Here is a 23,890-nt window from a genome sequence, read left to right on the forward strand (position 1 = left end):
AGCTGAAATGACTCACTTTCTGCCCCCACTCTCCGCCCATATCCCAGAATGTGTTCTGGGTCACATTGACCCCAACATGGAACTTAGTCTTAGGCTGATTTCACACTTTTTCACAGGACCTGTGTATATTTGGTAGACTTTTCATTGAAGCAATGCAAACAACTTCAATCAAACCTTAAACATCCTTCTCTTTAAAGCAACTTCGGACACTCTGGCACCATGGATCTGTCACTGGCTTCTTGTCCCCACACACAGCCCGGCTTGCCCCTGTCTTGCCGTCTTCTCTCTTCCCTTTCTCTGCCTGTCCTCTTCTCAAGAATAAAAAGCAAAGTTGGCAGTTTAACTGTCTTCTTTCTTTTTTTTTTAACAATTTATTTAGTTATTTTTTAACTAACCTCTAGGCTCATTGTGGGGCTCGAACTCATGACCCTGAGATGAAGAGTTGCACGCTCTACCAACTGAGCCAGCCGGGTGCCCCTGTCTTCTTTCTTGCTTTGGCTCCTGCACCTTCTTCAACACATAGCAGTTTTTCAATGCACTCACTTTAACAAAACTCCCTCCATAAGAAAAATTCTGGGAGCAGCTGCTAAGTCCGTAGTCTCTATGTCACGCATCACAGTAGGGAGCCACGTCTATGGTGCAATCGGGAGCCGCTTCCCCTGCACTGCGCAGACTAGAAGTCTGCAGAAAGGTGTACACGATTTCACTGCGAGCAAAGAGCATGAATTGTGAAGGCATCCGAAGGTGCAAAACACCAGAGAGGCTGGTAGAAAGCAAAGAGCCCAGGATTCAGCCCAGGGACCTTGTTGGGGCCCGGGTCTTCCACTAACTAGCTGTGGAATCAGGTCAGCTACATCCTCTTTCTAAGATTTCATTCCTACCAAAATTGAGAGGCATCTACTAAATCAGTGGTTCTCAAAGTGTGGTCCTAAGACCAGCAGCATCAGCACCACCTGGGAATTTGTTAGAAATGCAAGTTCCCAGGCCCCACCCAGACCTACTGGACCAGACAGTCAGAGGGTAAGACTCAGTCATCTGTGGTCTAAGCAGCTCTCCAGGCGATTCTAGTGCACACTAAAGCTTAGGAATTGTTGTTCTCAAATATTGTTCTCAAGCTGTTCTCTCACTAGCCTCCTTGTATGGTGCCCTTTGGTGGCCATTTCTCCCCCCACCCCACCCCCACTCCCACCCCCAGATAGTCCAGAGCCCTCAGACTCTCTTTACACCCCTTCCCGGAAACATGGCATGTTCTTAAGACATTTACACCTGTTCTGCCCTCTGCCTCAACTGCCCTTCCCAGTGGCTTCTTCTCCTCTCTCAGGTGACCTCACTATATAGAGTAAGGGCCTTCTAATAGTCTTTATCCCAGCACACTATGGATTTCCTTTATAGTATCAATTATCTTCTATTATCATTTCATTTGCATAGTTTTGGTCTCTCTCTCCCCACTAAAATGTGAGCTCATGAAGCAGGGACCGTATCTATCTTATTTGCTGCATCCCCAGAACTTAACAGTGTGCCCGCATGGCCAGAACTGTCCAACAGAAATTTCTGTGATGATGGAAATGTTCTATATCCACTCTGTCCAATATGGTAGCCCCTAGACACAGGAGGCTACTTAAGCACTTAAATAAGGCTAGTATGACTGAGAAACTGAATTTTAATTTTTAATTTCATTTTAATTCATTTAAATTTCTTCTTCCTACCACAGTGAACAGCTCCAAGCACTCAAAAAATAAAAGTGCATCAAATAGATGAATGAATCTCTTATCAAAAGCACTAAGAATGTTATTAAATATCTTGTCATTGATTTGTAAAAATACTTTCATGGACTTTGATTCATACAACTACCTTACCTGCTAAAAATTAGTGTTCCATGCTATTTTAGGTAGAAACTGTCTTCTTCATTTCAAACAAATTATTTTCTAGCTATCACCAGCAATCTGGTAGAAACTTTTGGGTGGGAGTGGGAAGAAAAAGGTAGAAACTAGGCATGTTAAATTGGTCTTAAAGGTAAAATTGAGTCATTCCTTTCCTAAGAGCTTTGGGGTGAGGGACCAGAAGGAATGATCAGTGATCTCTTTCTACCTTTGATGGACTCTTGCTTACAACCCTAGCAAGGCTGCATATCAACTCTAGAACTGCTGCGGATAGAGGAAACGGGGTCTCCCCTTTGGTAGAGGAAATATGGGAAGGTGGTATGGAAAGATTACAATCAAAAGTACTTGGATTACAACACATCTTAGAAAGTCCCTTAACCTCTCTGGAGCCTCCACTTCCTGCTCTATAAAATGGAGATAATAGTGCCCCCCTCAAATAGCTAAATATGTCACATTCTTGGTGCGCAGAATGCCTTAGTTCTCTTCTTTCATGGCCAAAAATGTAACAAGTCCCAAGAGAAATCTATCTGCTGGAAAGGTGGTTTTCTCTCTCTGAAATACTCCCACCCTCCATACTTTTTGGACATAGTCAGCCTTCAACCAACCTTACCCTAACCCTGTTTTGCATGTTTCTTTGTCTGTAAGACTCAGGTGTATATAATTTTACATTTTGGGGAATATTCATCATTATTTTGGTTAGTACTGGGTGGCTAGAAATACTGTAAAATCCCCTTTATCAGATGTCCTGGAATATATCCACAGCCCAAACTTCCTTTTCTTGAAAATAAAGGGGTTAGGCTAAAAATGAGATCCAAGGATGCTTTCAGCTCTAAAATTGCTATATCCTCTGGCTACAGAGATTCTCACAAGTAAGCATGTGGCCTAAATGCGTCATCTTCATTATTAGAGATATCATAGTACTAAATGGGCTCTGATATCCTGAAATACTCTTGCAATTTAAGAGTAGGTCACAGTCTCTTCCTTTGCTTTGTACCCACAACCTTACTTTCCCTCTCACTGTCTTCATCTGGGCTCTCCCCAAAACAGAACCTGAGACAACGCCTTAAATGAAGCAGTTTGTTTGAAAACGTGATCTCAGGGATAGAAGTATAAGGCAGAGGAGTGAAAAGTGAAAGGGGGACAGGATTATCAAGGATGTGTTAACAGGTTGGCCATTGATGCAGGTGACTAGAAGCCTCTCCCACCAGATCTCCAAGGAGCCCTGAAAATTGCAACTCCAAAAGAGGAAAGCACTTATCAACCCTCATCCCCACTGGCCAAAGGCGGCCCTACAGATGCCAACCCCCTCATATGTGTGAGTCGCACATACCCGAGCATGGATCTGACTCCCAAGGTGTGGTGCCAGGACACTCCAGCATCTGATAAATGAGAGGCCAAGCATAAGGGTCATCCCTGTCAAGTTGCATCCATGCAAAGCTGATTAAAGTGCACAGGCCCGGTGACCGAAGAAGAGGCATGAGCAGGAAGATCTGGAGTGTTGCACAGACGGTGTCTTCGGATACAATCCATTTCTCACACTTGTTTGTGCCTCTCTTTAAATTCATTCTACCATAGTCCCCTTCAAGCTGGCAGGCAGCCATAATCTCTGCAAAAACGATTGCTGCTGTTACATCTCCCTCCTCCATTTCCCATCTAGATTCCTCTCACCCTTGGCCAGCATTCTGGCTGTCTAGGTTGCTTGCATGGAGGGTGACCTTGAGTATGAGAATTTCAGCACAATCCACAGATGAATCTCCTAAAACACTATCATAGAGACATTTTTGGCTTTCACAAGATTCCTTGTGTTGATGATTGACTGACCTGACCCAATCATTTTCCTCATTTTCTTTGTTCAAAGCTTCCAATGCAGTCTAAAAACACCGGCCCACTCAATCCTTACAATCACCGTAGCTCCTATAGTGCTTAAGGACCATAGCTACCACACAACCCAAACCTTCTGCTTGCAGGTAAGTCTTAGTCACTGTGATGCTGCTGGCCAGGTACTACCACTCCACCTACCACCAATAAGAGGGTCCTTATTATCTCTGTCCAGTGAGGGATCACTCTCCAAAATTTCAGTCCCAACTATGGCAGCCTGGGTTCCCTGAAAGCAGAGCCTGAGACAAAGTCTTGCATGCAGGTTGCAGCAAAATAGGAAAAGAAGAAAGAGAATACAAGGATGGGTTCTCAAGGCACACTGCAATTGACAGCCCAATACTCTATCCTAAGAGACATTCTGAGGAGCCCTCGTGAATGTATCAGAGAACCAGCCATATGAGCAATGAATGGTGGGAGATTTTACCCCATCAGTCTCCATCCCCGTTGGCTAAGGCCCACTGGATTAGCACCCCCGTGTTTCCAGGCCGTCCATGTGTGAGTGCACTCTCAACTTTTAAAATGTGGCGGCTGGCTATAATGGGATAGATTTTCTCATGACATTACGCAAGTCGCACATCACAAATATTCTTTTTGTTTTTATTTCAGAACCAAACGTAAGTACTTTAAGCTATAAAATTATCTTAGATCACTGTGATAAATTTGAATTTACTACTTAAGAATTGCAAACTATTTCTCCAGTAAATGATAGATGCTAACTCCAAACAATTTTGAATAACTGGATTGTCTGTTGAACACTACCTATTGAAGCAAGGTGTTTATATGGCCACAGGTATTCATTCAACGATTTCCCGATATAATTCAATATGTAGTCATCTTCTCTCTGGGCTCCTCACCTTGGAGCCCTTGGGAGATGGATTGTCTGCCTTGTATGGACTGAATGTTTGTATGTCCTCCCCAAAATGCGTATGTTGAATCTCTTACTCTCAGTGTGATGGTATTAGGAAGTGGGGCCTTAAGGAAGTAATTAGGTTTCAATTAGGCCCTAAGGGTGGAGTGCCCATGATGGGATTAGTGCCCCGGTAAGGAGACAGAGAGACACTTTAGCTCTCTCTCTTTACCATGAGAGGATACAGCAAGAAGGCTGCCATTTGCGAGCCAGAAAGAGGGTTCTCACCAGAACCCACCATGCTGGTATCCGCATCATGGACTTCCCAGCCTCCAGAATTGTGAGAAATAAATGTTGCTGTTTAAGCCACCAGTCTAGGGTTTTTGTTACAGCAGCCCAAGCTGACAGACAGAACCCCAAAGCCAATGTTCACCATGGGATGATACAGTAAAAATTAAATACTTTAAAAATTGAGAAAAAATTATGGCCAAAGTGCTATACAGTTTCCACAGCATGAAAAAATAATCAACACAATTGTTATTGGAGTTCTTGTTTTATGTTTCTGTTGTCAAGGATAATTATCTGCCAACAGCAGAGTCACTGGTGACTTAGGGTGCCTCCCTCATTGAGTTTTGGCATGAACTCAGTGAGTTTTCCCTGGTAAAGCATTGAGCACAGCATTCATCCCACAGCAACAGTTCAATAAATGTTCATGATTTTATTAGCACTAAATAGAAATAAATGTGAATTGCACTAACATTTTTTAGTTCACATTTTATTTATACAGCATAAACTCACCTATTCAATGAGTCCCCATAACTGAACTTTAAAAAGACCCTCGTTGTTTAGAATAGAAAGTAAGTAAGACCTTAATTCATTTATTTGCAAAAATTTTTCCCAGCTACTTTTGATCAACTCCTGGCCTTGAGTATGAACAGAAATGTGTCCTGAGGAGCATCATCCTCCCGGTAAAGATTCAAAGTTTGCCAAGTGCTGACACCATTCTATTTTAATCTAGTAATACCTAATGAACAAGAATCCACTTTCATAACCAAAGAAAATATTATTAGAATAAAACTCATGGGGCCTTAATGTGTGCCTTACTTAATTTCATATCCTACTCTGTGCAAGAAATTTGGAGGATACGGGCTAGTGGAGACATTTAGAAAGGTCTTGGTCAAATGGACCACCAGGCTCCATTAACTGTTTTTATAGATATCTAAAATTTTAGGAAGATGTGGAGGGGGGATGTGAAAAGCTGTGATTTCTCTTTATAACAATGACAGAGAGAAGAAAACAATGGACATAACAGTGAACATTTGGCCATTTAACCTTAGTCAAGTGAAATTAAATATAGAAAATATGTGTGCGCTATAGTGAATGACACAAAAATACTAATTAAATTCAAGAGAATTGAACTGAACAATTCAGGTCACTTTAATCAATTTAGGTCATTACAGCAAGTGTATTCTTTCCCATTATTTCTCACACTACCACCTAGTATTCACAGTAATTCAGTCTTACTGTCTAATTATAAAAGCTCACAACTTTTGCTTTGGCAGCAAAGGCAGAGAGGAAGATCTTCTCCAATCCCTCAGAGTGCAGGGATGTAACATTAGCCTGTGTGCATTGTGTTTACAGAGACTTCTCTCCTTTCAACTCTCATTTCATTTACATCATACATAAGTGTCTTGAGGTAACTGGGCAGTCACAGACAATCAAACGCCAGATAAATCTGAACGAGAAAAAAACAGCAAACAGCTTATTCATTCAAATACAACCTTGGGATTTTCACAAGCTCTTTTCTTTCCCTTTATTCCTTTTTTTTTTTTTTTTTTAATGTAGGCTACACTCGGGGCTTGAACTCACGACCCTGCAATCAAGACCTGAGATCAAGAGTCGGACACTTAACCGACTGAGCCACCCAGGCGCCCCTCCTCTTTATTTCTTTGAAACAGCTATGAAAAATTGTAGCTAAAGGGAGGTAACAAGATAGCATGTAAATTATAATCCTGCTTTTGTGTACAAATAAAAGTAGGTATACAGAACATATCATAAATACACAGAGAAAAAGATGAGAAATATAGAGCCCAAAATATTCATGGTTGTCTCTGGGGAGTGGGACTAAAGTGATCATTATTTTCTTCTCGTGCTTTTCTGCATTTCCTCAATCCTACATTGTTGCCCTGAACCCTCCAGAATCCGGCCTTGGGTTGACATGGCAACCATGGAAAACTTGCTTTATTTTTCATCTGCTAAGGAAGATTAACCACTTGATGATCACCCATGACAACTGTCAAAAGTTCACAGAAGCCGCTCGGCACCAGGAGACGGAGCCTGCTTTGCTCTATGGCTGCACCCAGACCCTGACGTAGCCTCACACAGACCAGCCTTGAAAGAAGCCTCTTAGGTTTGTTTTCAAGAAAAACAAGATCCTGGGGAATGGGGTGGGGTGGGTGGGAAAACTGGAGGAAGGTGGTCAAAGGGTACAAACTTCCAGTTATAAGATAAATAAGTACTAGAGATATACTGTACCACATGATGACTAGAGTTACCACCGTTGTGTGGTGTACTTGGAAGTTGCTAAGAAAAGATCCTAAAAGTTCTCATCACAAGGAAAACACATTTTTTGTAACTATGTGAGGAGACAGCTGTTAACTGAGCTTACTGTGGTAATCACTTTCCAACACCTGTATTATTCCGTATATATCTTAAACTTACACAGGGCTGCATGTCAACTCTATCTCAATAAAACTGAAAAAGAATTAGACAGTCATTCCATAGGCATAAAATGCTTAAGTTGGTTCTTATGAATAAAAAAGAAAAAGAAAAAGAAAAAAAAAGATCCAGAGCTTTGGTTCTCATGTCAACAAATGAGAAACTCTTACTAGTCTTTTCAAAGCAAGAGAGACAATCAGATACTAGATAGTAATTCATACTTAGGGCTTAACCAAAATAATATAATCACTTAAAGGTATTTGGAGGGTTTTCCCAGATGTTTCATTTAAGTTTTATTAAAGTTATTACTTTGGAACCTCTATTAAAAGTTACAGAGAATGACCATGTACTTACATACACTATGTAGAAAGTGAAAGTTGCCTACACATTTTTGGCAGCATGTAAGTTAGTTTCTCTCAGGCTGGCTATGCTGGGATAACATAGGGTCAGTCCTCCAGAAGCCAGGACACGAGACTCTATGATTTCTGGAGAGCCTCAAAAGTGCCATGACCACGGTCAGCTTTAACCACTGTCTTTTCCCTCATTTCAACATCTAATTAACCCCCAAGTCCTTCTGCTTCCCTGCCCTGAACGCCTCTGGGAGCCATCCTCCCCCTCCATTCACTCCTGCAGCCTTGGTCCAGGTCCCAGTCACCTCTCACCAACACTGCAGCACCAGCCCATGACTGGTGTCCCCGACTCTACTTTAACCTTGCCAATCCAGTCTTCCCATGAACTCAGCCCTGACTGCACCACTTTCCAGCATAAGATCTTTGCATGCCTCTAAATGCCCTCAAAATAAAGTCCTAATTCCTTGATATAACCAAGCAGACTCTTTAGGATCAGCCTCATATTTTGCACTGCATGTGTCCCCCCAACCCCAACCCTCACCTCCCTAGTCGACCCAGCAATTTTACTGCTGTTTCCTGGAGGAAATTTCTTTCTTCTTCCTTCCTTCCTTCCTTCCTTCCTTCCTCCTTCCTTCCTTCCTTCCTTCCTTCCTTCCTTCCTTCTTTCCTCTCCTTTATCCTATATACACATAGTAGAAATTTAAGCTAATTAATAGGAAATTAGATGCATCGATTACCCAGTATAGGGTAATCCCAAAGCATCTGTATGGCTAACAGTGGTTTACAAAATAAATGCTGATTATTTTTGTCGCATGTAGAACTTAAGCAACAGAATTATGTTTCCAGCTATGTTGGCTACCAAAATTGATCATTAGCAGAGCAAACAGACCCCAGAAAGGTCTGTGTCTTATGGGGGATGCTAAACATACAAATAAGGGGCTTTTATTAGGTCAGCACTATTATTTTGTTTTCAAATGATTTCCTATTTCTAGAGATTTATATTCACTTATTTGAACTCAGTGTAATTAAGAAAGATATTTAACTGAGCTTAAGCTTACTTAAAGCAACGAAGCTCCTTTGGTCTCCTCAGTCTCAGGCTTCAATCCCCTCCCACTCATGTCCATTCTACCTGGTATAGAATTTTCTGTGAGGGAGAGGATGAAAACAAATTTAGATTTAGGGCCCCTTCCCCCGCCAATGGTCTATCTCATATGCCTTTTTCTCCTTGCTTCTCTTTATCATTTTTCCAAGCATCAGTCCACTCAGAACACTGGCCTCCTCCAGCACATTCCAGCGTTTTGTGCCATGTTTATATCTGCATTGCATCAAGATTTTTCTTCCTTCTTCTGCCCACACTTCTTCCCTTGCAACCATACCTTCACATACCCTAAAAAGTAGAGACTTCTTTTTCAACAGATTTCCCTGTAGTCATAACAAAGCCTATCTTGCCAAAAGGCCACGCAGCTAAAAACTTGTGCCAGACAATATACCTTACTCCCGAAAGCTGCTTTTTGGCAGCTGATAGAAACACTGATTATTCATATCCACAGAAATCACGATGCCCGTGGATGATTTGAGGCTTCTCTCCCCAAGATGTGGATATGACTCCAAATAAGGGGTTTCATCTGGATTTCCACATGAAGGAGATATCTGGAGGAGCATGGAGAGAAGCACCAGGCATTCAGAATGTTCTTTGTTGCTCTACATCATTTTCTGATATCTCTGTAACATTTGACTTTTAAGTCTTAGCCTTTAAAAAAAATAACGAAATAAAGAATAAGCTTTGATTGACCATGCTAAAGCTACTTTAAATGTGTTCTAAAACGGTGCTCTAAAATTTTCCCCACAACACTACTGACCTATGTGAGATGCAGGTACTTTAAGAAATGTTTCTGGAAGACTGTATCTGAGGCAATTTATGAGCTGAAGCCAAGGCTAAAGCATTGCTAAGGGAATCTGTTTCCCTGGGATACTAATTAACTCCAAATATTGCATATAAATTAAGCCAGCAGCTACTGAAAGAAGCAACTTACGGGAGAGGAAAATCTGAAGAGGTTTAAAGAAAAGTACTATCTTCTGATTAGAGAAAAAGGCATCAGGGACATGGGAGGAACGCTTTTCTCTCTGACCCAGCATTCCATTTTCTTTCTAGAAACTTCTACCCTTTACTCTTTCCTTTTGTTTTCCTTTCTCCACCATGGCAGGTGTGATTTATTGGATAGCTGACTAGGGAAAGGGTTTCTTCCACAAGGGACCTGTTCTCCCTTGTCTTTAATAAGGAAGCTGTTCTCTAGATAGATGCCCTCCCAGCTCTGTTCTCTAACTCCTGGGCACAAGAATCCCAAAGTCCTCCCCTGGAGATTCTGACTCATTGGGTCTGGGGCAGGGCCTTGGAATCTGTGTGTTGCACGAGTATGATTCTTAGGAGCCAGAGTCTGGGGAACACTGCCTCCACCTCTCCTGCCCCTGCACTGGGACACATGCAGGTCTGAGGGGGTAAATCTGGTTCAGAAAGGATGGTGTTAGCAACTGAACCTTGCAGCTAACAGCACCCCTTGCCAGACAGCTTTCCTTGTTGTGCTGCTGAATGGTTTAAGCTTAGTTGTTAGAATCAAGAGTTGCCTTTTTATTTTTAATGTGCAAATATAAGCAGATAAATCACTTATTTTAGGTAAACCTACCTGGTGCCTGACTTACTACTTTTAATCGGACTACGGTATAACCACTAGCTCAGCGCCCTCCTCTGGTGGCAGCACCCCTAATCTCGGGTTCTGTTTAGAACATGACAACCTTTTCCTTTCCTCTGAATAACTTCAGCCAACCACTGAAAATCAGTGTTCCACAATCACTGGCAGGGAGGAAAATGGCCAAAATAAACACATCCCAGAACCTTCCACCAACCCAGTGTTGAAATGGGTTTGTATAGAACTCCACTGTGATCTAAGTCATCTCTTTTTCTTGTAACAGTCACCTGTCCCAAAAAGGACTACAGAGCCATTTCTGCTGAGGCCTAAATGCACACACGTCATCCCCATAGCCTTCTGGAATAAATTAAAATACGTGTCCATTATTTGTGACCTTATCACTCTATAGTTTGAAAGATCAACCTCTTAGGCATGATCTAGTTCAAACTACAGACTATGAGTAGCCCAAGGCATTAATAGCCATCAGCTTCGCCCATGTGTTGCTGAATGAAATGGCCTATTGTGTGTCTGCTATAAATAGCTTGTCAAGAATACAGAAACCACATCATGCCCACCTTCCCCTAACCTTAGGAACACTCACAGCAAGGGGCTGCTCTAAAAAAAGGCAAACATACCCTATGCAATAGCAGGATGTCTCTGCTCGTGAAATTACAAATTACTTCTGAGTGTCATGGTTCTGAATTTTATTTTTAAAACCTAACCGTGAGCTTACTTATCAATTGTTAACTTCTATTTGATTGTATATAGCTTCTCATTTTCTCTTGACCAATTTCACACATTTGCTTACATCTCTTGGCAAAAAAAAAAAAATTATTTGATGAAAACATTCTTGTAAGCTAGCTATCATTCAAGAATGGATTCTAGAAAGGTTTCTCTATTAGTTCTCTAGAGGGATACTTAAATTTATGTGGTTGTGAAGGAAATCGTGAGGTGGGAGAGGAAAAGAACTTGTGTACGAGGGAAGTTTGTAAGGCATCGTTCATTTAACAAAGACAGGAATTCATGTGAAATGGTCCTTGGCCAACCAACTACAGTTGACTCTTGAACAACACAGGGGTTCAGGGTGCAAACCCCGCTGCACAGTTGAAAATCCATGTATAACTTCTGACTCTCCAAAACCTCTACTAATAGCCTACTATTGACCAGAAGCCTTACTGGTAAAATAAACAGCCAATGAACATATATTTCACATATAAAATGTTTTATATACTGTATTCTTACAATCAGTCAGCAAGAGAAGAGAAAATGTTAAGAAAATCCTAAGGAAGAGAAAACATGCTTACAGTACTGTACTGTCTTGAAAAAAATCCACGTAGAAGTGGACCCATGCAGCACAGTCCCATGTTGTTCAAGGGTCTCCTGTATTTCCTTAGAATCTTGGTTTTAAAGAAGGGCTCTGAAATGTCACTGCTTCCTGCAAAGTATGTGGAAGGGCATTGAATGATGATCAGGATACACGGTTTTGAGTCCAAGTGGGTTCTTGTCCTGATTGTTCCTGGGGATAATTTTGGATAATCATTTCCCTTCTCTGCTTCAGTTCTGTCTCCAGTCAAATGAGAGAACAAAAACATCTGTCCTACCCCATACAGTAGCTCTGAGGAATAACTGTGCAGCTTGCCTCGAATACAGCAGAGCAGGCTCCCATAGTTGTGAACAAGTTTTCTATGTGTCAAGCAGTAAGGACAGTGTTACCAGGAACCTTTAGTCTTCCATGCAAATGAGCCACATCTTTACCTAAAAATTCAACTCAAATACTCAGATTCAAAAGATAGGGCAAGGAATTACACTCCAAAAGAAATGAGAAATGATCTAGCATAGGCCAACATCCCCAAAAGGGAATGCCCTGAGAGAGGCTGGGACTCTGGCCACTGAGGCTACATCTACCACAGGATGTCCATTTTCTAATAAAGCCAAATAAGAACCAACGGTGGCCCCATCATTCCATGGCCAAGCCCCCAGAAGTAGCAAAGCAATGCTCTGAATAATTCACAATAGTGAATGGCAGATAGAAATGCTCTGAGAGCTTACCTGCCTCACTTTTTTCTTGATTTCTTCCTCATTTCTTCTTGCAAAGTCAAATGATACACAAAAGAACACCTCTTATTGATAAACATGTAAGCATCTATGGATACGTCTGTCAGATTCAATTACACTATTTAAGAAAGCAAGTTTACATTAAGACTGAGAGTCCATTTAATGCATTATTTCTGGTGCATTTCTTTTTCCTGCCAAGAATGAGAATAAGACAGAAGATGCAAAATAATAAAACTGGGAGACTGGAGTATAGAATGCAAGATAGATACAAATCTACACATAATCCTAATGCGCCGAGAGATCTTCTTGACAAAGAAGATTTCATTCCAACTTGCTGCTCGTTTTGATGCAAATGTAGGATGTACCATGGCCCAGAAGCCTACAGCCTCAAGTGGGCCGAACGCAGTCATCATGAGCTATTCTCTGTTAAGATTTCGACTTCAGAGTCAACATATGCCTTGGCAGCAATAATCATTATGCTTAGTGCAGGTAAACCAAGGAAAAGGCCCTTTGGAAAAATACAAAATATTTACCTAGCAACTTCTAGTGAGCAACATGTGCGCTGCATATTGATAAGTGATAGCCTATGGTTGTGGAAAATTCACTACCAAAGAAAAACAAGCACGGCATATTACAGTGAGTCTACAACATGCCTTTCCTGCTCAGTACAAGAGAAATCTACTGCCTGGCAGATAATGAGCCGGATGGCCTGACAGCAGTGATGTGGCAGGCTGCTGTTCTTCTTTTGCCCCCAAAATAAAAAGTAAAATAATAACACAGGTGAATATCCAGTGAAACTCCCGTCAGATTCAAAACTCATCTTCAGAGCTGTCGGCTAAGAGCATGACTCGGTCTTGCATACTGTTGAATTCTCTCTGCTGGAGAAAGGAAAACAGAAGAGCATTAAACCCTTTCCACTGCAGAGCAAAACTGAAAAACAGGCCCCTTTAAAAGGCACCCCAACACACGCAGCCAAAGCCCAGCAGCTAATCCAAACCACTGGGCATGTCAATACCATGCCTGCCTCATTAAGCCCTGTGTGCTTTATTAAGCAAATTGGAAAAGCGAGGCATGTTCTGAAGCGGATGAGGTTTTGCTGTTGTGGGCTCCATACCTTTCTTTTATGCCTTTTGAAGCCGTTTCTCCTTCGGCGATTCATAACCTTAATGCTGTAGAGCGCTCCCAAGATGAACAAGGCTCCGGCTATCCCGACCCCTACAGGAACCAGCATCCCAGACATGTAGCCAGCCTGCACGGAAAAGGAGACGCCCAGTAGGATGCTAAATAGACCACAGCCCTGGGTTTCTCATTTTTGCTCGATGGCAGCAGGTTTTTAAACACCTGGAATCCTCCTACTTGCTTTGTCATAAAATAGCACCTAGCATAAAGGCACGTTTTAGGGAGAAGGCAAGAGAGAGAAAGGTATGACTATTTTTGGAAAGTTCGAGTATTTAGAAGAAGTACTGAAATAAATCACCCAGACCTCATGGCACCTCCAGCTACTTGCTAATGCACATTTGTCAACATCAGGGTTTGGTGGCAGAAATATAATTTGTATTAAAGATGGGTCAAGTAAGCTTCTGAGAATGCCAAGACTATTAAAATGCTATAAGTCGGAAATATCAGCCTGAGACAAGCTCCAAGGGGGCTGAGGGGAGGGCCTTGACATTGGTGGTCTGCTGTCTCACAATCTCAGCTGCATTACAGTAAGAAAGGGAAAAGGAAGGATGCTAGATGTTGGGGCACAGACAGAAAAGACAAGGAGGGGAGAGGGTATGCACATAACATGGGATTTATATGAAAGGAAAAATCTGCCCAGTGGACAAGACCAAAGTTGGGGCTTGGGAGGGAATTCTGCGCATCCTCAGAGAAGTGGCAGAGCAGGGTGCAAAGATCACTGTCATAACAGTAGCACCTGCAAAAGAACCTGGAGGTATCTGATATCTGGTGTGTCTCCAACGTCCCCAAGGTGTCACTATGGATGCGCTGGTTCTAAGTGAGCAGCATGATGTCCACACACCCCGGGCTTGGGTAAGTAGCTCCGGATCTTCCCAAGCTCAGGGTAAGGCCGTCATACTAAAGGTGCTCTCTGCATCTTGGCCAGTATGACACCTCAGGGCCTAGAGCATTATGTACTTACCTGGAGCCCTTTCACAGAGGAACATGAGACTGGTTTGCCTTTGAAGAAGGCCCCTGCTAGAAGCCTACCCAGACAAAATACATAAAACATTAAAATTTTTAGACTTTAGGGGCGCCTGGGTGGCTCAGTCGTTGGGCGTCTGCCTTCGGCTCAGGTCATGGTCCCAGGGTCCTGGGATCGAGCCCCGCATCGGGCTCCCTGCTCAGCGGGAAGCCTGCTTCTCCCTCTCCCGCTCCCCCTGCTTGTGTTCCCTCTCTCGCTGTGTCTCTCTCTGTCAAGTAAAATCTTTAAAAAAAAAAAATTTTTTTAGACTTTAGATAGGCATTATTCGGGGGTGGGGGGGGAACCCATGAGTCAGTTTGTTCATTTATTTGACTATTTCTAAAATTTCTAATATAGCACAAACTATTTCTAGTACCTTTCAGAATGAGCCAAAATCAGAGAAGGACAGAGAATAATGTTTTCTAAAAAGTGCTGAAGTATGCAGACTGTGATGCTTTCCCAGTGTTTCCAAAAGTAAACCAAAGGAATACACGAGCCCTTTACAAAACTGCAGCTCCCTCTTGCACACAGACAGCTCACTCACTGGTTCTGCTTTCCAGAGTCTTGTGTTAGAGCAGAATATGGAAATTTTTCCATTAATTTGAGAACAATAGCATTGTTCATCAGCATACTAAGTGTTTTTCTCCAAGAAACAAAGCCCAGTCACTTTTCAACAAATTAATATGCTTTGCAGAAACCCAAACTTTTTCTAAAGTCCTTCCAGATCTACTTAAGGCTTATAAAACTGTAATTTTCCATATGGGAAAATACTGGACAAGAGCAAAGTTTTGGAACTCTCATAAGAGCTGTGAATATATTTCTTTAAACCATCACTCCCAGTACATGGAAACGAATGTACGTATTGAAATATGATCAACTTTAAGCCCCGTAGATTAGACTCTAAAGAGGTATACATTCAAAGGATGATACTTGAGCTGTTGGAAGTTCAGCTTGGTCAATCTCTGTGTGGGTCTCCTCGTGCTGTGTAACTTCACCCACACCCAATAGCATGACTATTCCAAAATGTGTCACTCTTTCTCTTACTTCTTATTTAGACATTTAGATCTCTAGTTTCTAGAGCTTTAAATCATGCAGATTTCACCAAAATTCAATTAATATCTCTCTCTCTCCTCTCTTTTGTCCCCTCTTTTGTGTGTGTGTGTGTGTGTGTGTGTGTGATCTGCCTGTGCTTTGAAATTACACTTAAAAAATGGGATCCAAATAATCTCTCCTCTTCCAATATATTTTAACCATTCCTCTTTCAACACTAATGGAGAATAGGCTCTTCTTCTAGAATTGGTCATGACTTGGAGTGCCTGAGTGGCTCAGTCAGTTAAGCATCTGCCTTTGGCTCAGGTCATGATCCTAGGGTCCTGGGATCGAGCCCTGCGTCACATTTGCTCCCTGCTCAGTGGGGAGTCTCCTTGTTCCTCTGCCCCTCCCCCACCACTGGTGCTCGCGCTCCCTCTCTCATAAATAAATAAAATCTTAAAAAAAAAAAAAAAAGAATTTCCCATGACTTGTTTCCTACACAAATGAAAACAAATAAGACTCATGAACATATTTTCTAAGTTATAAACCCTGCCTAGTACCTCTTCTCTGTTCAGAATCATTGGACGTACATGTATCTCCACAGATAATACTCTGAGAAGGACATAGCTGCACCTGGGTATATTCCAAGTGAGAATGGGTAACTTGAATCTCATCATGAGGAAACACCCAATTAACCTAAAATGAAGACTATTCTATTTTTTTAAAGGACTATATTCTTTTAAAAGTCAGTGTCGGGAAAGACAAAAGATGGCTATAAAAATGTTCCAGAGTATAGGAAACTAATGAACCATGACACTAAATGTGTTACATGACCCTAGACTAGATCCTACACTGGAGAAGAAAAATGCTTTTAGAAAGATTATTTTGAGTCTGTTGAAAAAACTGAAATATGGATACCAGATTTGATAAAAGGTACTGTATCATTGTTAAATGCACTCAAGCTAATAACTGCAACATGTCTGCTAACGGAATATTCCCATTCATAGGAAATAAAGTTTTTGGAGTAAAAGCACCATGGTATATGCAACTTTTCCTCAAATGGTAAAAAAAAAAAGGCAGAGATGGGCAGACAGACCAGCAAATGATAAACCAAATGGGGTAAAATGTTAAAAACAAGTGCACCTGGGTAAAAGGTATTGGGGCATTCTTTGTACTTATTCTTGTATCTCTTTTTTGTAAACTTGAAAATAGTTCCAAATAAAAAGTTTTGCATTTTTAAAATTGATTGTAAGTCAAAATACGACTAGATATAGTTGTTTTTAGTTTGTGTTTGTGTTGGGTTTTTGTTGGCTTTGTATTACATTCATGAGAAAGGTATTCTTCCTTCTTACAATAACGTAGTCATTCAGAAACATCTGTTTTCAAGAAAGGTATAAGAAAACCAAATGATATGCTGTACTGTCTCAAGTCTGCTGAGTTAAGACAGTGCCCTTATATTGCTTTGTAACAGTGGCTCTCAGACTTGAGCATCTATCGAAATCGCCTGCAAGACTTGTTGAAACAGATTGCTGGGCCCCGTTCCCAGAGTTTCTGACTCAGTAGGTATAGCGTGGGGCCCAAGAATCGCATTTCTAGCAAGCTCCCAGGTGATGCTGACGCTGCTGGTCCAGACCACACTTGAGAATCAGTGCTATGCAATATAGTCTGGATCAGCCATTTTCTGGGTTATTTCCTAAAGCCAGAAGAAACAGAATGATCTTGGTGACATAACAACAGGGTTGGTCTTTACTACACAACTAAAGCTGCTATGCCTCTTCAATTTTGAGAAACATTTTAGATGTTGAAAAGACATATCAATAGGTAGCCAAGTTAGGATTTGCCTAACGAGCATCACTAACTTGGACATTAAGCCAGAAAGAAGAGTAATGATGGAATGAGTATAGGGACTGTCCCTCAATGGCCATTCACCTCTTCTTTCAGAGCAAGAGAACCTCCCATTTCGGCTGGGCGCACAGTAACGATCACTGCTCCCTGCCTTCTCTGCAGCTGGCTGTGACCATGTGATAAATCTCACTCAGAAGAGAATACATTAGTGGCAGGTGCAGCTTCCCGACATGCTCTTCAACAGGGGAGCACAGCCTTTATCCCCCACGTTTTGAGAATAAGAGTGCCCTTATCTTCCCTTTTAAGAGGGAAGAGGTGTCTTCACCTTCCCTTATCCTCCTTCCCCTGGCTAGAACATGGACCTAGCTAAGCTGGAACTGCCATCCAGGACCTTGAGGTGACCTTGGGAATGAAGGTCACAAATGGTGGAACATCAAATACAAGGAGCCTGAGTGCCTGTCAGAGTGTTGCTCCCCATTAACCCTTGACTGCTACCTCCAGATTCATAAATGAGAGAAAAACTTCTATCTTGGTTAAGCCATTGTCATTGGGGTTCTCTGTCATTCATAGCTGATCTTAATCCTAGCTAATATAGAAAGACTAAACAACAGTAAAAGGAATAATTCAGAACTTTTTAAGTTTTTTAAGATTTTATTTATTTATTTGAGAGAAAGAGCATGCGTGCACAAGCAGGGGGAGGGGCAGAGGCAGAGGGAGAAACAGACTCCCCACTGAGCAGGGAGCCCGATGTGGGACTCGATCCCAGGACCCTGGGATCATGATCTGAGCCAAAGGCAGATGCTTAACCAACTGAGCCACCCAGGCACCCCCAGAACTTTTTAGAACATTATTCTTTCTAGAGCCAAATTAACTAACAGAAATACCAATATCAGGTACAATTGAAAAATGCTAAACTGAGATGTCCTGGTTGGCCAAAGAGCCAGTTAAATAAATATTTAGTTTCCAGTTCTAAGGGATTCTGTGACTTTCATCAAAGAGGCAATAGTTTCGCTCTCAAATAGTTTCTGAAGATAATGACTAACAAGACTTTTATAGATGAGAGCCAACTAGCTAGCTAGCTAGACACATGAAGGAGGGAAGCGAGAGTGGAAGATACATATATGTACACACGTATGTGTGTGTGCACATAAGAAGGCATGTTGCAGGTAAGTGTAGAATATTTTACACAACAGGGGGAGTGGGGATATGGGAAAGATTATAGTGAGTCCCTCCAAGAAAGTCAAAATATGAAGAAATAAGGCATCAAATAAGCCAAACACAGAATCTCAACTATTTTTCTTCTATTTTCTTTTTAATGAAGACATACTGAAAAAATACTCCAGAAGAAAATAGAGAGAAGGCTGGAAAAACTCAAAATAATCCAGAAAACTAAGGTCACACATAAAATTATTTCTCTTGGTGAAAATGATAGCAAGAAGGTGCCAGGCCTTTGAGACAAGGTAAGAAGGGTCTACAGAAATAGAAAATACAAACTTCTATAAAGCTGCACAGATTTTTTTTTTAATTGTGGCAAAGCTATCTATAGATACAGGTAAGAAATTTTGCAATATCCAACTTCAAAACTGGTGTCATGTAAAAATTTATTCTCTTAAGGGTTTTCTGGTACACAATTTTACTCAGAGGATATTTTCTATAGAAACAATGATATATGGGTTCCTAAATTAATCTACCAAAGCCTATTCCTTTTCATTGCATCCTATTTTCTTCTGAAAAATAACAAGAAGCACTACTAATGTAAGTGTGTTCAGTTCTTAACTTTTGAGCTTTATTTCCCCCAAATCCTGCTCAGTCCATCCGATCATACCTCCCTTAGACAACTGGACCTGTTACAGATACCAAAATGGCCTCCACTAACCTCAACATACTTAAAATTTTTCAACATCACTTTTAATAAGTATGACCACAAAACAGTCTCATTCTTAAAACCATCTATGCTAAATTTTACTGAGAAGCACAAAGATAGTAATGAGAATATAATCTTACAATTTTCATTGTAATTTATTCTTCAACAATAAGCTGCAGCAAAATAAATATTAATCATCCAAATACGGGGAGAACTGACTCCAAATAATAAAAAAGATATGGAATACCATCAACAGAAGTATATGTTGGGACTGGTGATTTAAAGGTAACTCAATATGTGGCAATTGAAAAGATTTCCATTCACTAAACCTCCAGTTAAATCTGAGCTGGGTTATAGTAATGAGATCTGACACAGGCTACAGCAAGGAATTCAGAATTCCATATTTTTATGAGTAATTCCAGTTTAAAATTCTAAGGTAACCAAAAAATGTAAACTTGGAGAGTGTTGAAAATCAAAAGAAAATGAAAAACAGGAACCTGGAAGGAAGTTAATATTGTCAATCACAGACATAGATGGCAGAATTAACGCAAGAGAGAAATATTTTTCTATTGTTGGCCATTCCAGGCAAGTCAGCCCTTTGTCACCCAGTATGTAGTAGCACTATGAGAGACTACATAGAAGGTAATCTAAGGAGAGTGCTCAGGCGTCCAGGTGTTTTTACTCCAAACCACCCCGACTATGGTTTAAGGATGCTCTTTCCATCCCAAACTTCTATTCTTAACTCAAGTCCATCAATTTTTGCCTTTGGGTCAGAAGAATCAATGCTTTCCAAAATCCAAGGTATTTCTTCCTCATACAGAGGGTCAGGCTTACAAGAACCTGGCATTGGGTTTTTGGCACTGGGACAAGAAAGCCAATAAATTGGGATTACACTGCTGATCCCTAGAAGAAACTCCACCTTGATATGTCAAGGATATTTTCCAGCTGAGCATAGTAGATAATGCCTTCATAAGAAGGAATGGTGCTCCAAAGAATAAGGTTCCCTGTGTTATACAAGAAGGAACTTAAAGGGAAGGTCTTCCTTCTTGTTGGGCACCTGGAAGTGGCCTTGCATCTTTGCACAGATAACCAGAATCAGAATGATGAATTAAGGCTCCATTACTCTGAAGATCTTTTATTTGACAAAGCCATGCCCTTTAAGATAAATCCAAAGGAAGAAAATACTTCTCTTACCTTGTCTTTTAGTTTTTCCATCCAGCTTCTCACTAGGGAAAATAAGAGAATAAAATGTAAATATCCATCTTCTTATATTTCATTGAGTTAAGTTAATTCGATAACTTACATTTCATGGTATTAAGTTAATTTGATACACTGGTTTTATTGTATGAAATGTAGTGAAAGGGTCAACAGTATTAACAGTAATAATGACAGTATTAGTCTTGTTTTTATTCTCATTTGTTTAAAAATGTAACAGAAAGCACAAACATATCCCTCACATCATCATTAGGTGAACAGAGAATATTTTTTATTTGTTAAACGTATTTGTATTACTATTTAATGCTTTGGGGGAGGTCTGGGTAAGGAGATATGAAATCACCTTTAAAGTATCAAGTTCATTCCCAACCCATGTACCATCAAATAAATAAATAAACTAATCAATTAATTTATTAATTAATTATCAAGTTCATTTCTTATCTGACATTTTCTCCTTAACGTTACTCATCTTTCTCAGTTTTTAAGCTCAGTGGGTATTCTGCACTTGAACCAGTATCCCAACAAAGTAAGGTAGGAAGGGACAATGGGCACTGGCTCCAAAGAGAAGCATTTGCATCCACAGTTGAAGAAAAAATTTTGACCAAAGGCAAAAAGAGGAAGTATTTCTGAAATACATATAGCTTATAAACTGTACCATTCCATCACAATACAACCACTATTAAAAAATAAAGGTAATAACCAAGTAACAGTTTAAAAAGCCACCGAAAAGGAGTACATCAACCCTGAAGTGTTAAGTAGACCATTATTACAACCATTTGGAAGTACATATGCTGAGAACAGAACAAGTATCATTCAAAATGAAAACATGTGTTAGAATGGCCATGGGTTTTTTTCTTTTCTTCTTTTTTTTCTTATTTAAATTTTAGTTAGTTAACATACAAGGCAATATTGGTTTTAGGAGTAGAATTCAGTGATTCATCACTTACATACATCACCCTGGGCTCATCACAAGTGCCCACTTCAATACCCATCAGCCATCTAGCCTATCCCCCACCCATCTCCCTCCATCAACCCTCAGTTTGTTCTGTATCATTAAGAGTCTCTTATGGTTTGGGGCACCTGGGTGGCTCAGTCAGTTAAGTGTCCAACTCTTGATTTTGGCTCAGGCCATGGTCTCATGGTCGTGAGATCAAGCCCCGAGTTGGCTCTGCGCTGAGCATGAAGTCTGCTTAAGATTCTCCCTCTGCCTCTCCCACTCTCTCTCACTCTAAAAAAAAAAAAAAAAAAAGGGTCTCTTATGGTTTGTATGGCCATATTAAGGATAGTTTGAAGTTAGTAATGGGGTTCTTCATCCTTAATTGCCTTTTAAAATGATTCAGCATTGAATAAAAATTCTATTTTGAAAAGCACGGAAAAGGAAAAAAGAAGACAAATATTATCAAAGAAATTAGTAAGCCAACAAAAACCTTTCAAGATTTCCTTAAATTTCCTTTCCTGTCCAGGAGCTTCAACAGATAGGAAGAAAGGACACAGAGTGGCAGACCTAGAAACACCTCCCAAAAAGTGTAGACAAGGGATTGGCAAACTTTTCTTGTAAAGAGCCAAATAGTAAACATTTTAAGCTTTGCAGGCCATATAATCTCTGTCACAACTACTCAACTCTGCTGTTGCAGTGTGAAAGCACTCATAGTGCATAAATTAATGGGTTTTGGCTATATTCCAATAAATTGACCTTTGAATTTCATGTAATTTTCATAGGTCACAAATAGCTTTCTTTTGATTTTTTTCAACCATATTAAAATGTAAAAGACATTCTTTGCTCATGGGCCATACAAAAATGGGTAGCAGGCCAGATGGGTGGGTCCACGGGTCACAGTGGGATGACCCCTGACACAGACAGTTGGGTCTCCATTTACAGTCTAACTCTAGTAATAACATATTGACAGGAGTGATGCCAGACCACAGGTGCACATGGCTTGACCCCTGACAGAGCAGGTTCGAATCTACTGCATCACTTGATCAGCAAACCAAAAACAAACATGAGAGTGAGGGAAGATTATGCTCCGGGAAAAGATGGGGAAACTGAGACTCAGAGAAGCTAAGAGACTTGCCCATGGTTAACCAGGGAGTAAAGAGTCACTGGAATTCCAACCACTATCTGATTTAACAACCTACAGGAATAATACTTCTTAACTACCCATTTCTTTTGGTGATACCCCCACTCTCCTGCTCTCTCAGGTTGAAAATGTGGAGCTACCCTCCTTGGGCTCTTCTTTTTTAAATTTTTTATTGTTATGTTAATCACCATACATTACATCATTAGTTTTTGATGTAGTGTTCCATGATTCATTAGTGCTCCATGCAGAACGTGCCCTCTTTAATATCCATCACCAGGCTAACCCATCCTCCCACCCCCCTCCCCTCTAGAACCCTCAGTTTGTTTTTCAGAGTCCATCATCTCTCATGGTTTGTCCCCCTCCGATTTCCCCCCCTTCATTCTTCCCCTCCTGCTATCTTCTTCTTTTTTTTTTTTTCTTAACATATATTGCATTATTTGTTTCAGAGGTACAGATCTGTGATTCAACAGTCTTGCACAATTCACAGTACTCACCATAGCACATACCCTCCCCAATGTCTATCACCCAGCCACCCCATCCTTCCCACCCCACCCCCCACTCCAGCAACCCTCAGTTTGTTTCCTGAGATTAAGAATTCCTCATATCAGTGAGGTCCTATGATACATGTCTTTCTCTGATTGACTTATTTCGCTCAGCATAACACCCTCCAGTTCCATCCATGTCATTGCAAATGGCAAGATCTCATTCCTTTTGATGGCTGCATAATATTCCATTGTATATATATACCACCTCTTCTTTATCCATTCATCTGTTGATGGATATCTTGGCTCTTTCCACAGTTTGGCTATTGTGGACATTGCTGCTATAAACATCGGGGTGCACGTACCCCTTCGGGTCCCTACATTTTTATCTTTGGGGTAAATACCCAGTAGTGCAATTGCTGGATCGTACAGTAGCTCTATTTTCAACTTTTTGAGGAACCTCCATACTGTTTTCCAGAGTGGTTGCACCAGCTCGCATTCCCACCAACAGTGTAGGAGGGTTCCCCTTTCTCCGCATCCCCGCCAACATCTGTCATTTCCTGACTTGTTAATTTTAGCCATTCTGACTGGTGTGAGGTGGTATCTCATTGAGCTTTTGATTTGGATTTCCCTGATGCCGAGCGATGTTGAGCACTTTTTCATGTGTCTGTTGGCCATTTGGATGTCTTCTTTGGAAAAATGTCTGTTCATGTCTTCTGCCCATTTTTTGATTGGATTCTTTGTTCTTTGGGTGTTGAGTTTGGTAAGTTCTTTATAGAT

General features: G+C 40.9%; 1 protein-coding gene across 2 annotated transcripts in view; it reads right to left on the reverse strand.

Moving 5' to 3' along the window:
* Positions 1-6,008: 6,008 nt before the first annotated feature.
* The window catches only part of ARMH4 (armadillo like helical domain containing 4), a 125,607-nt gene continuing 107,725 nt past the window's right edge, over positions 6,009-23,890 (reverse strand). Inside the window, exons 6-8 of one of the 2 annotated variants that reach the window (XM_036117472.2) lie at positions 20,530-20,561; positions 13,527-13,661; positions 6,009-13,290 (exon numbers count right to left, since the gene is read on the reverse strand). In XM_036117472.2, the coding sequence (XP_035973365.2) occupies positions 13,222-13,290; positions 13,527-13,661; positions 20,530-20,561 (236 nt within the window). In that variant the 3' untranslated portion in view covers positions 6,009-13,221. Of the gene's footprint in view, positions 13,291-13,526; positions 13,662-20,529; positions 20,562-21,400; positions 21,777-23,890 lie in introns of those variants that run through there. The other variant, XM_078053759.1, reaches the window with a different exon arrangement.

The sequence above is a fragment of the Halichoerus grypus genome, chromosome 8 (genome assembly GCF_964656455.1).
Source record: "Halichoerus grypus chromosome 8, mHalGry1.hap1.1, whole genome shotgun sequence".
In the NCBI taxonomy this organism is placed as follows: Eukaryota; Metazoa; Chordata; class Mammalia; order Carnivora; family Phocidae; genus Halichoerus; species Halichoerus grypus.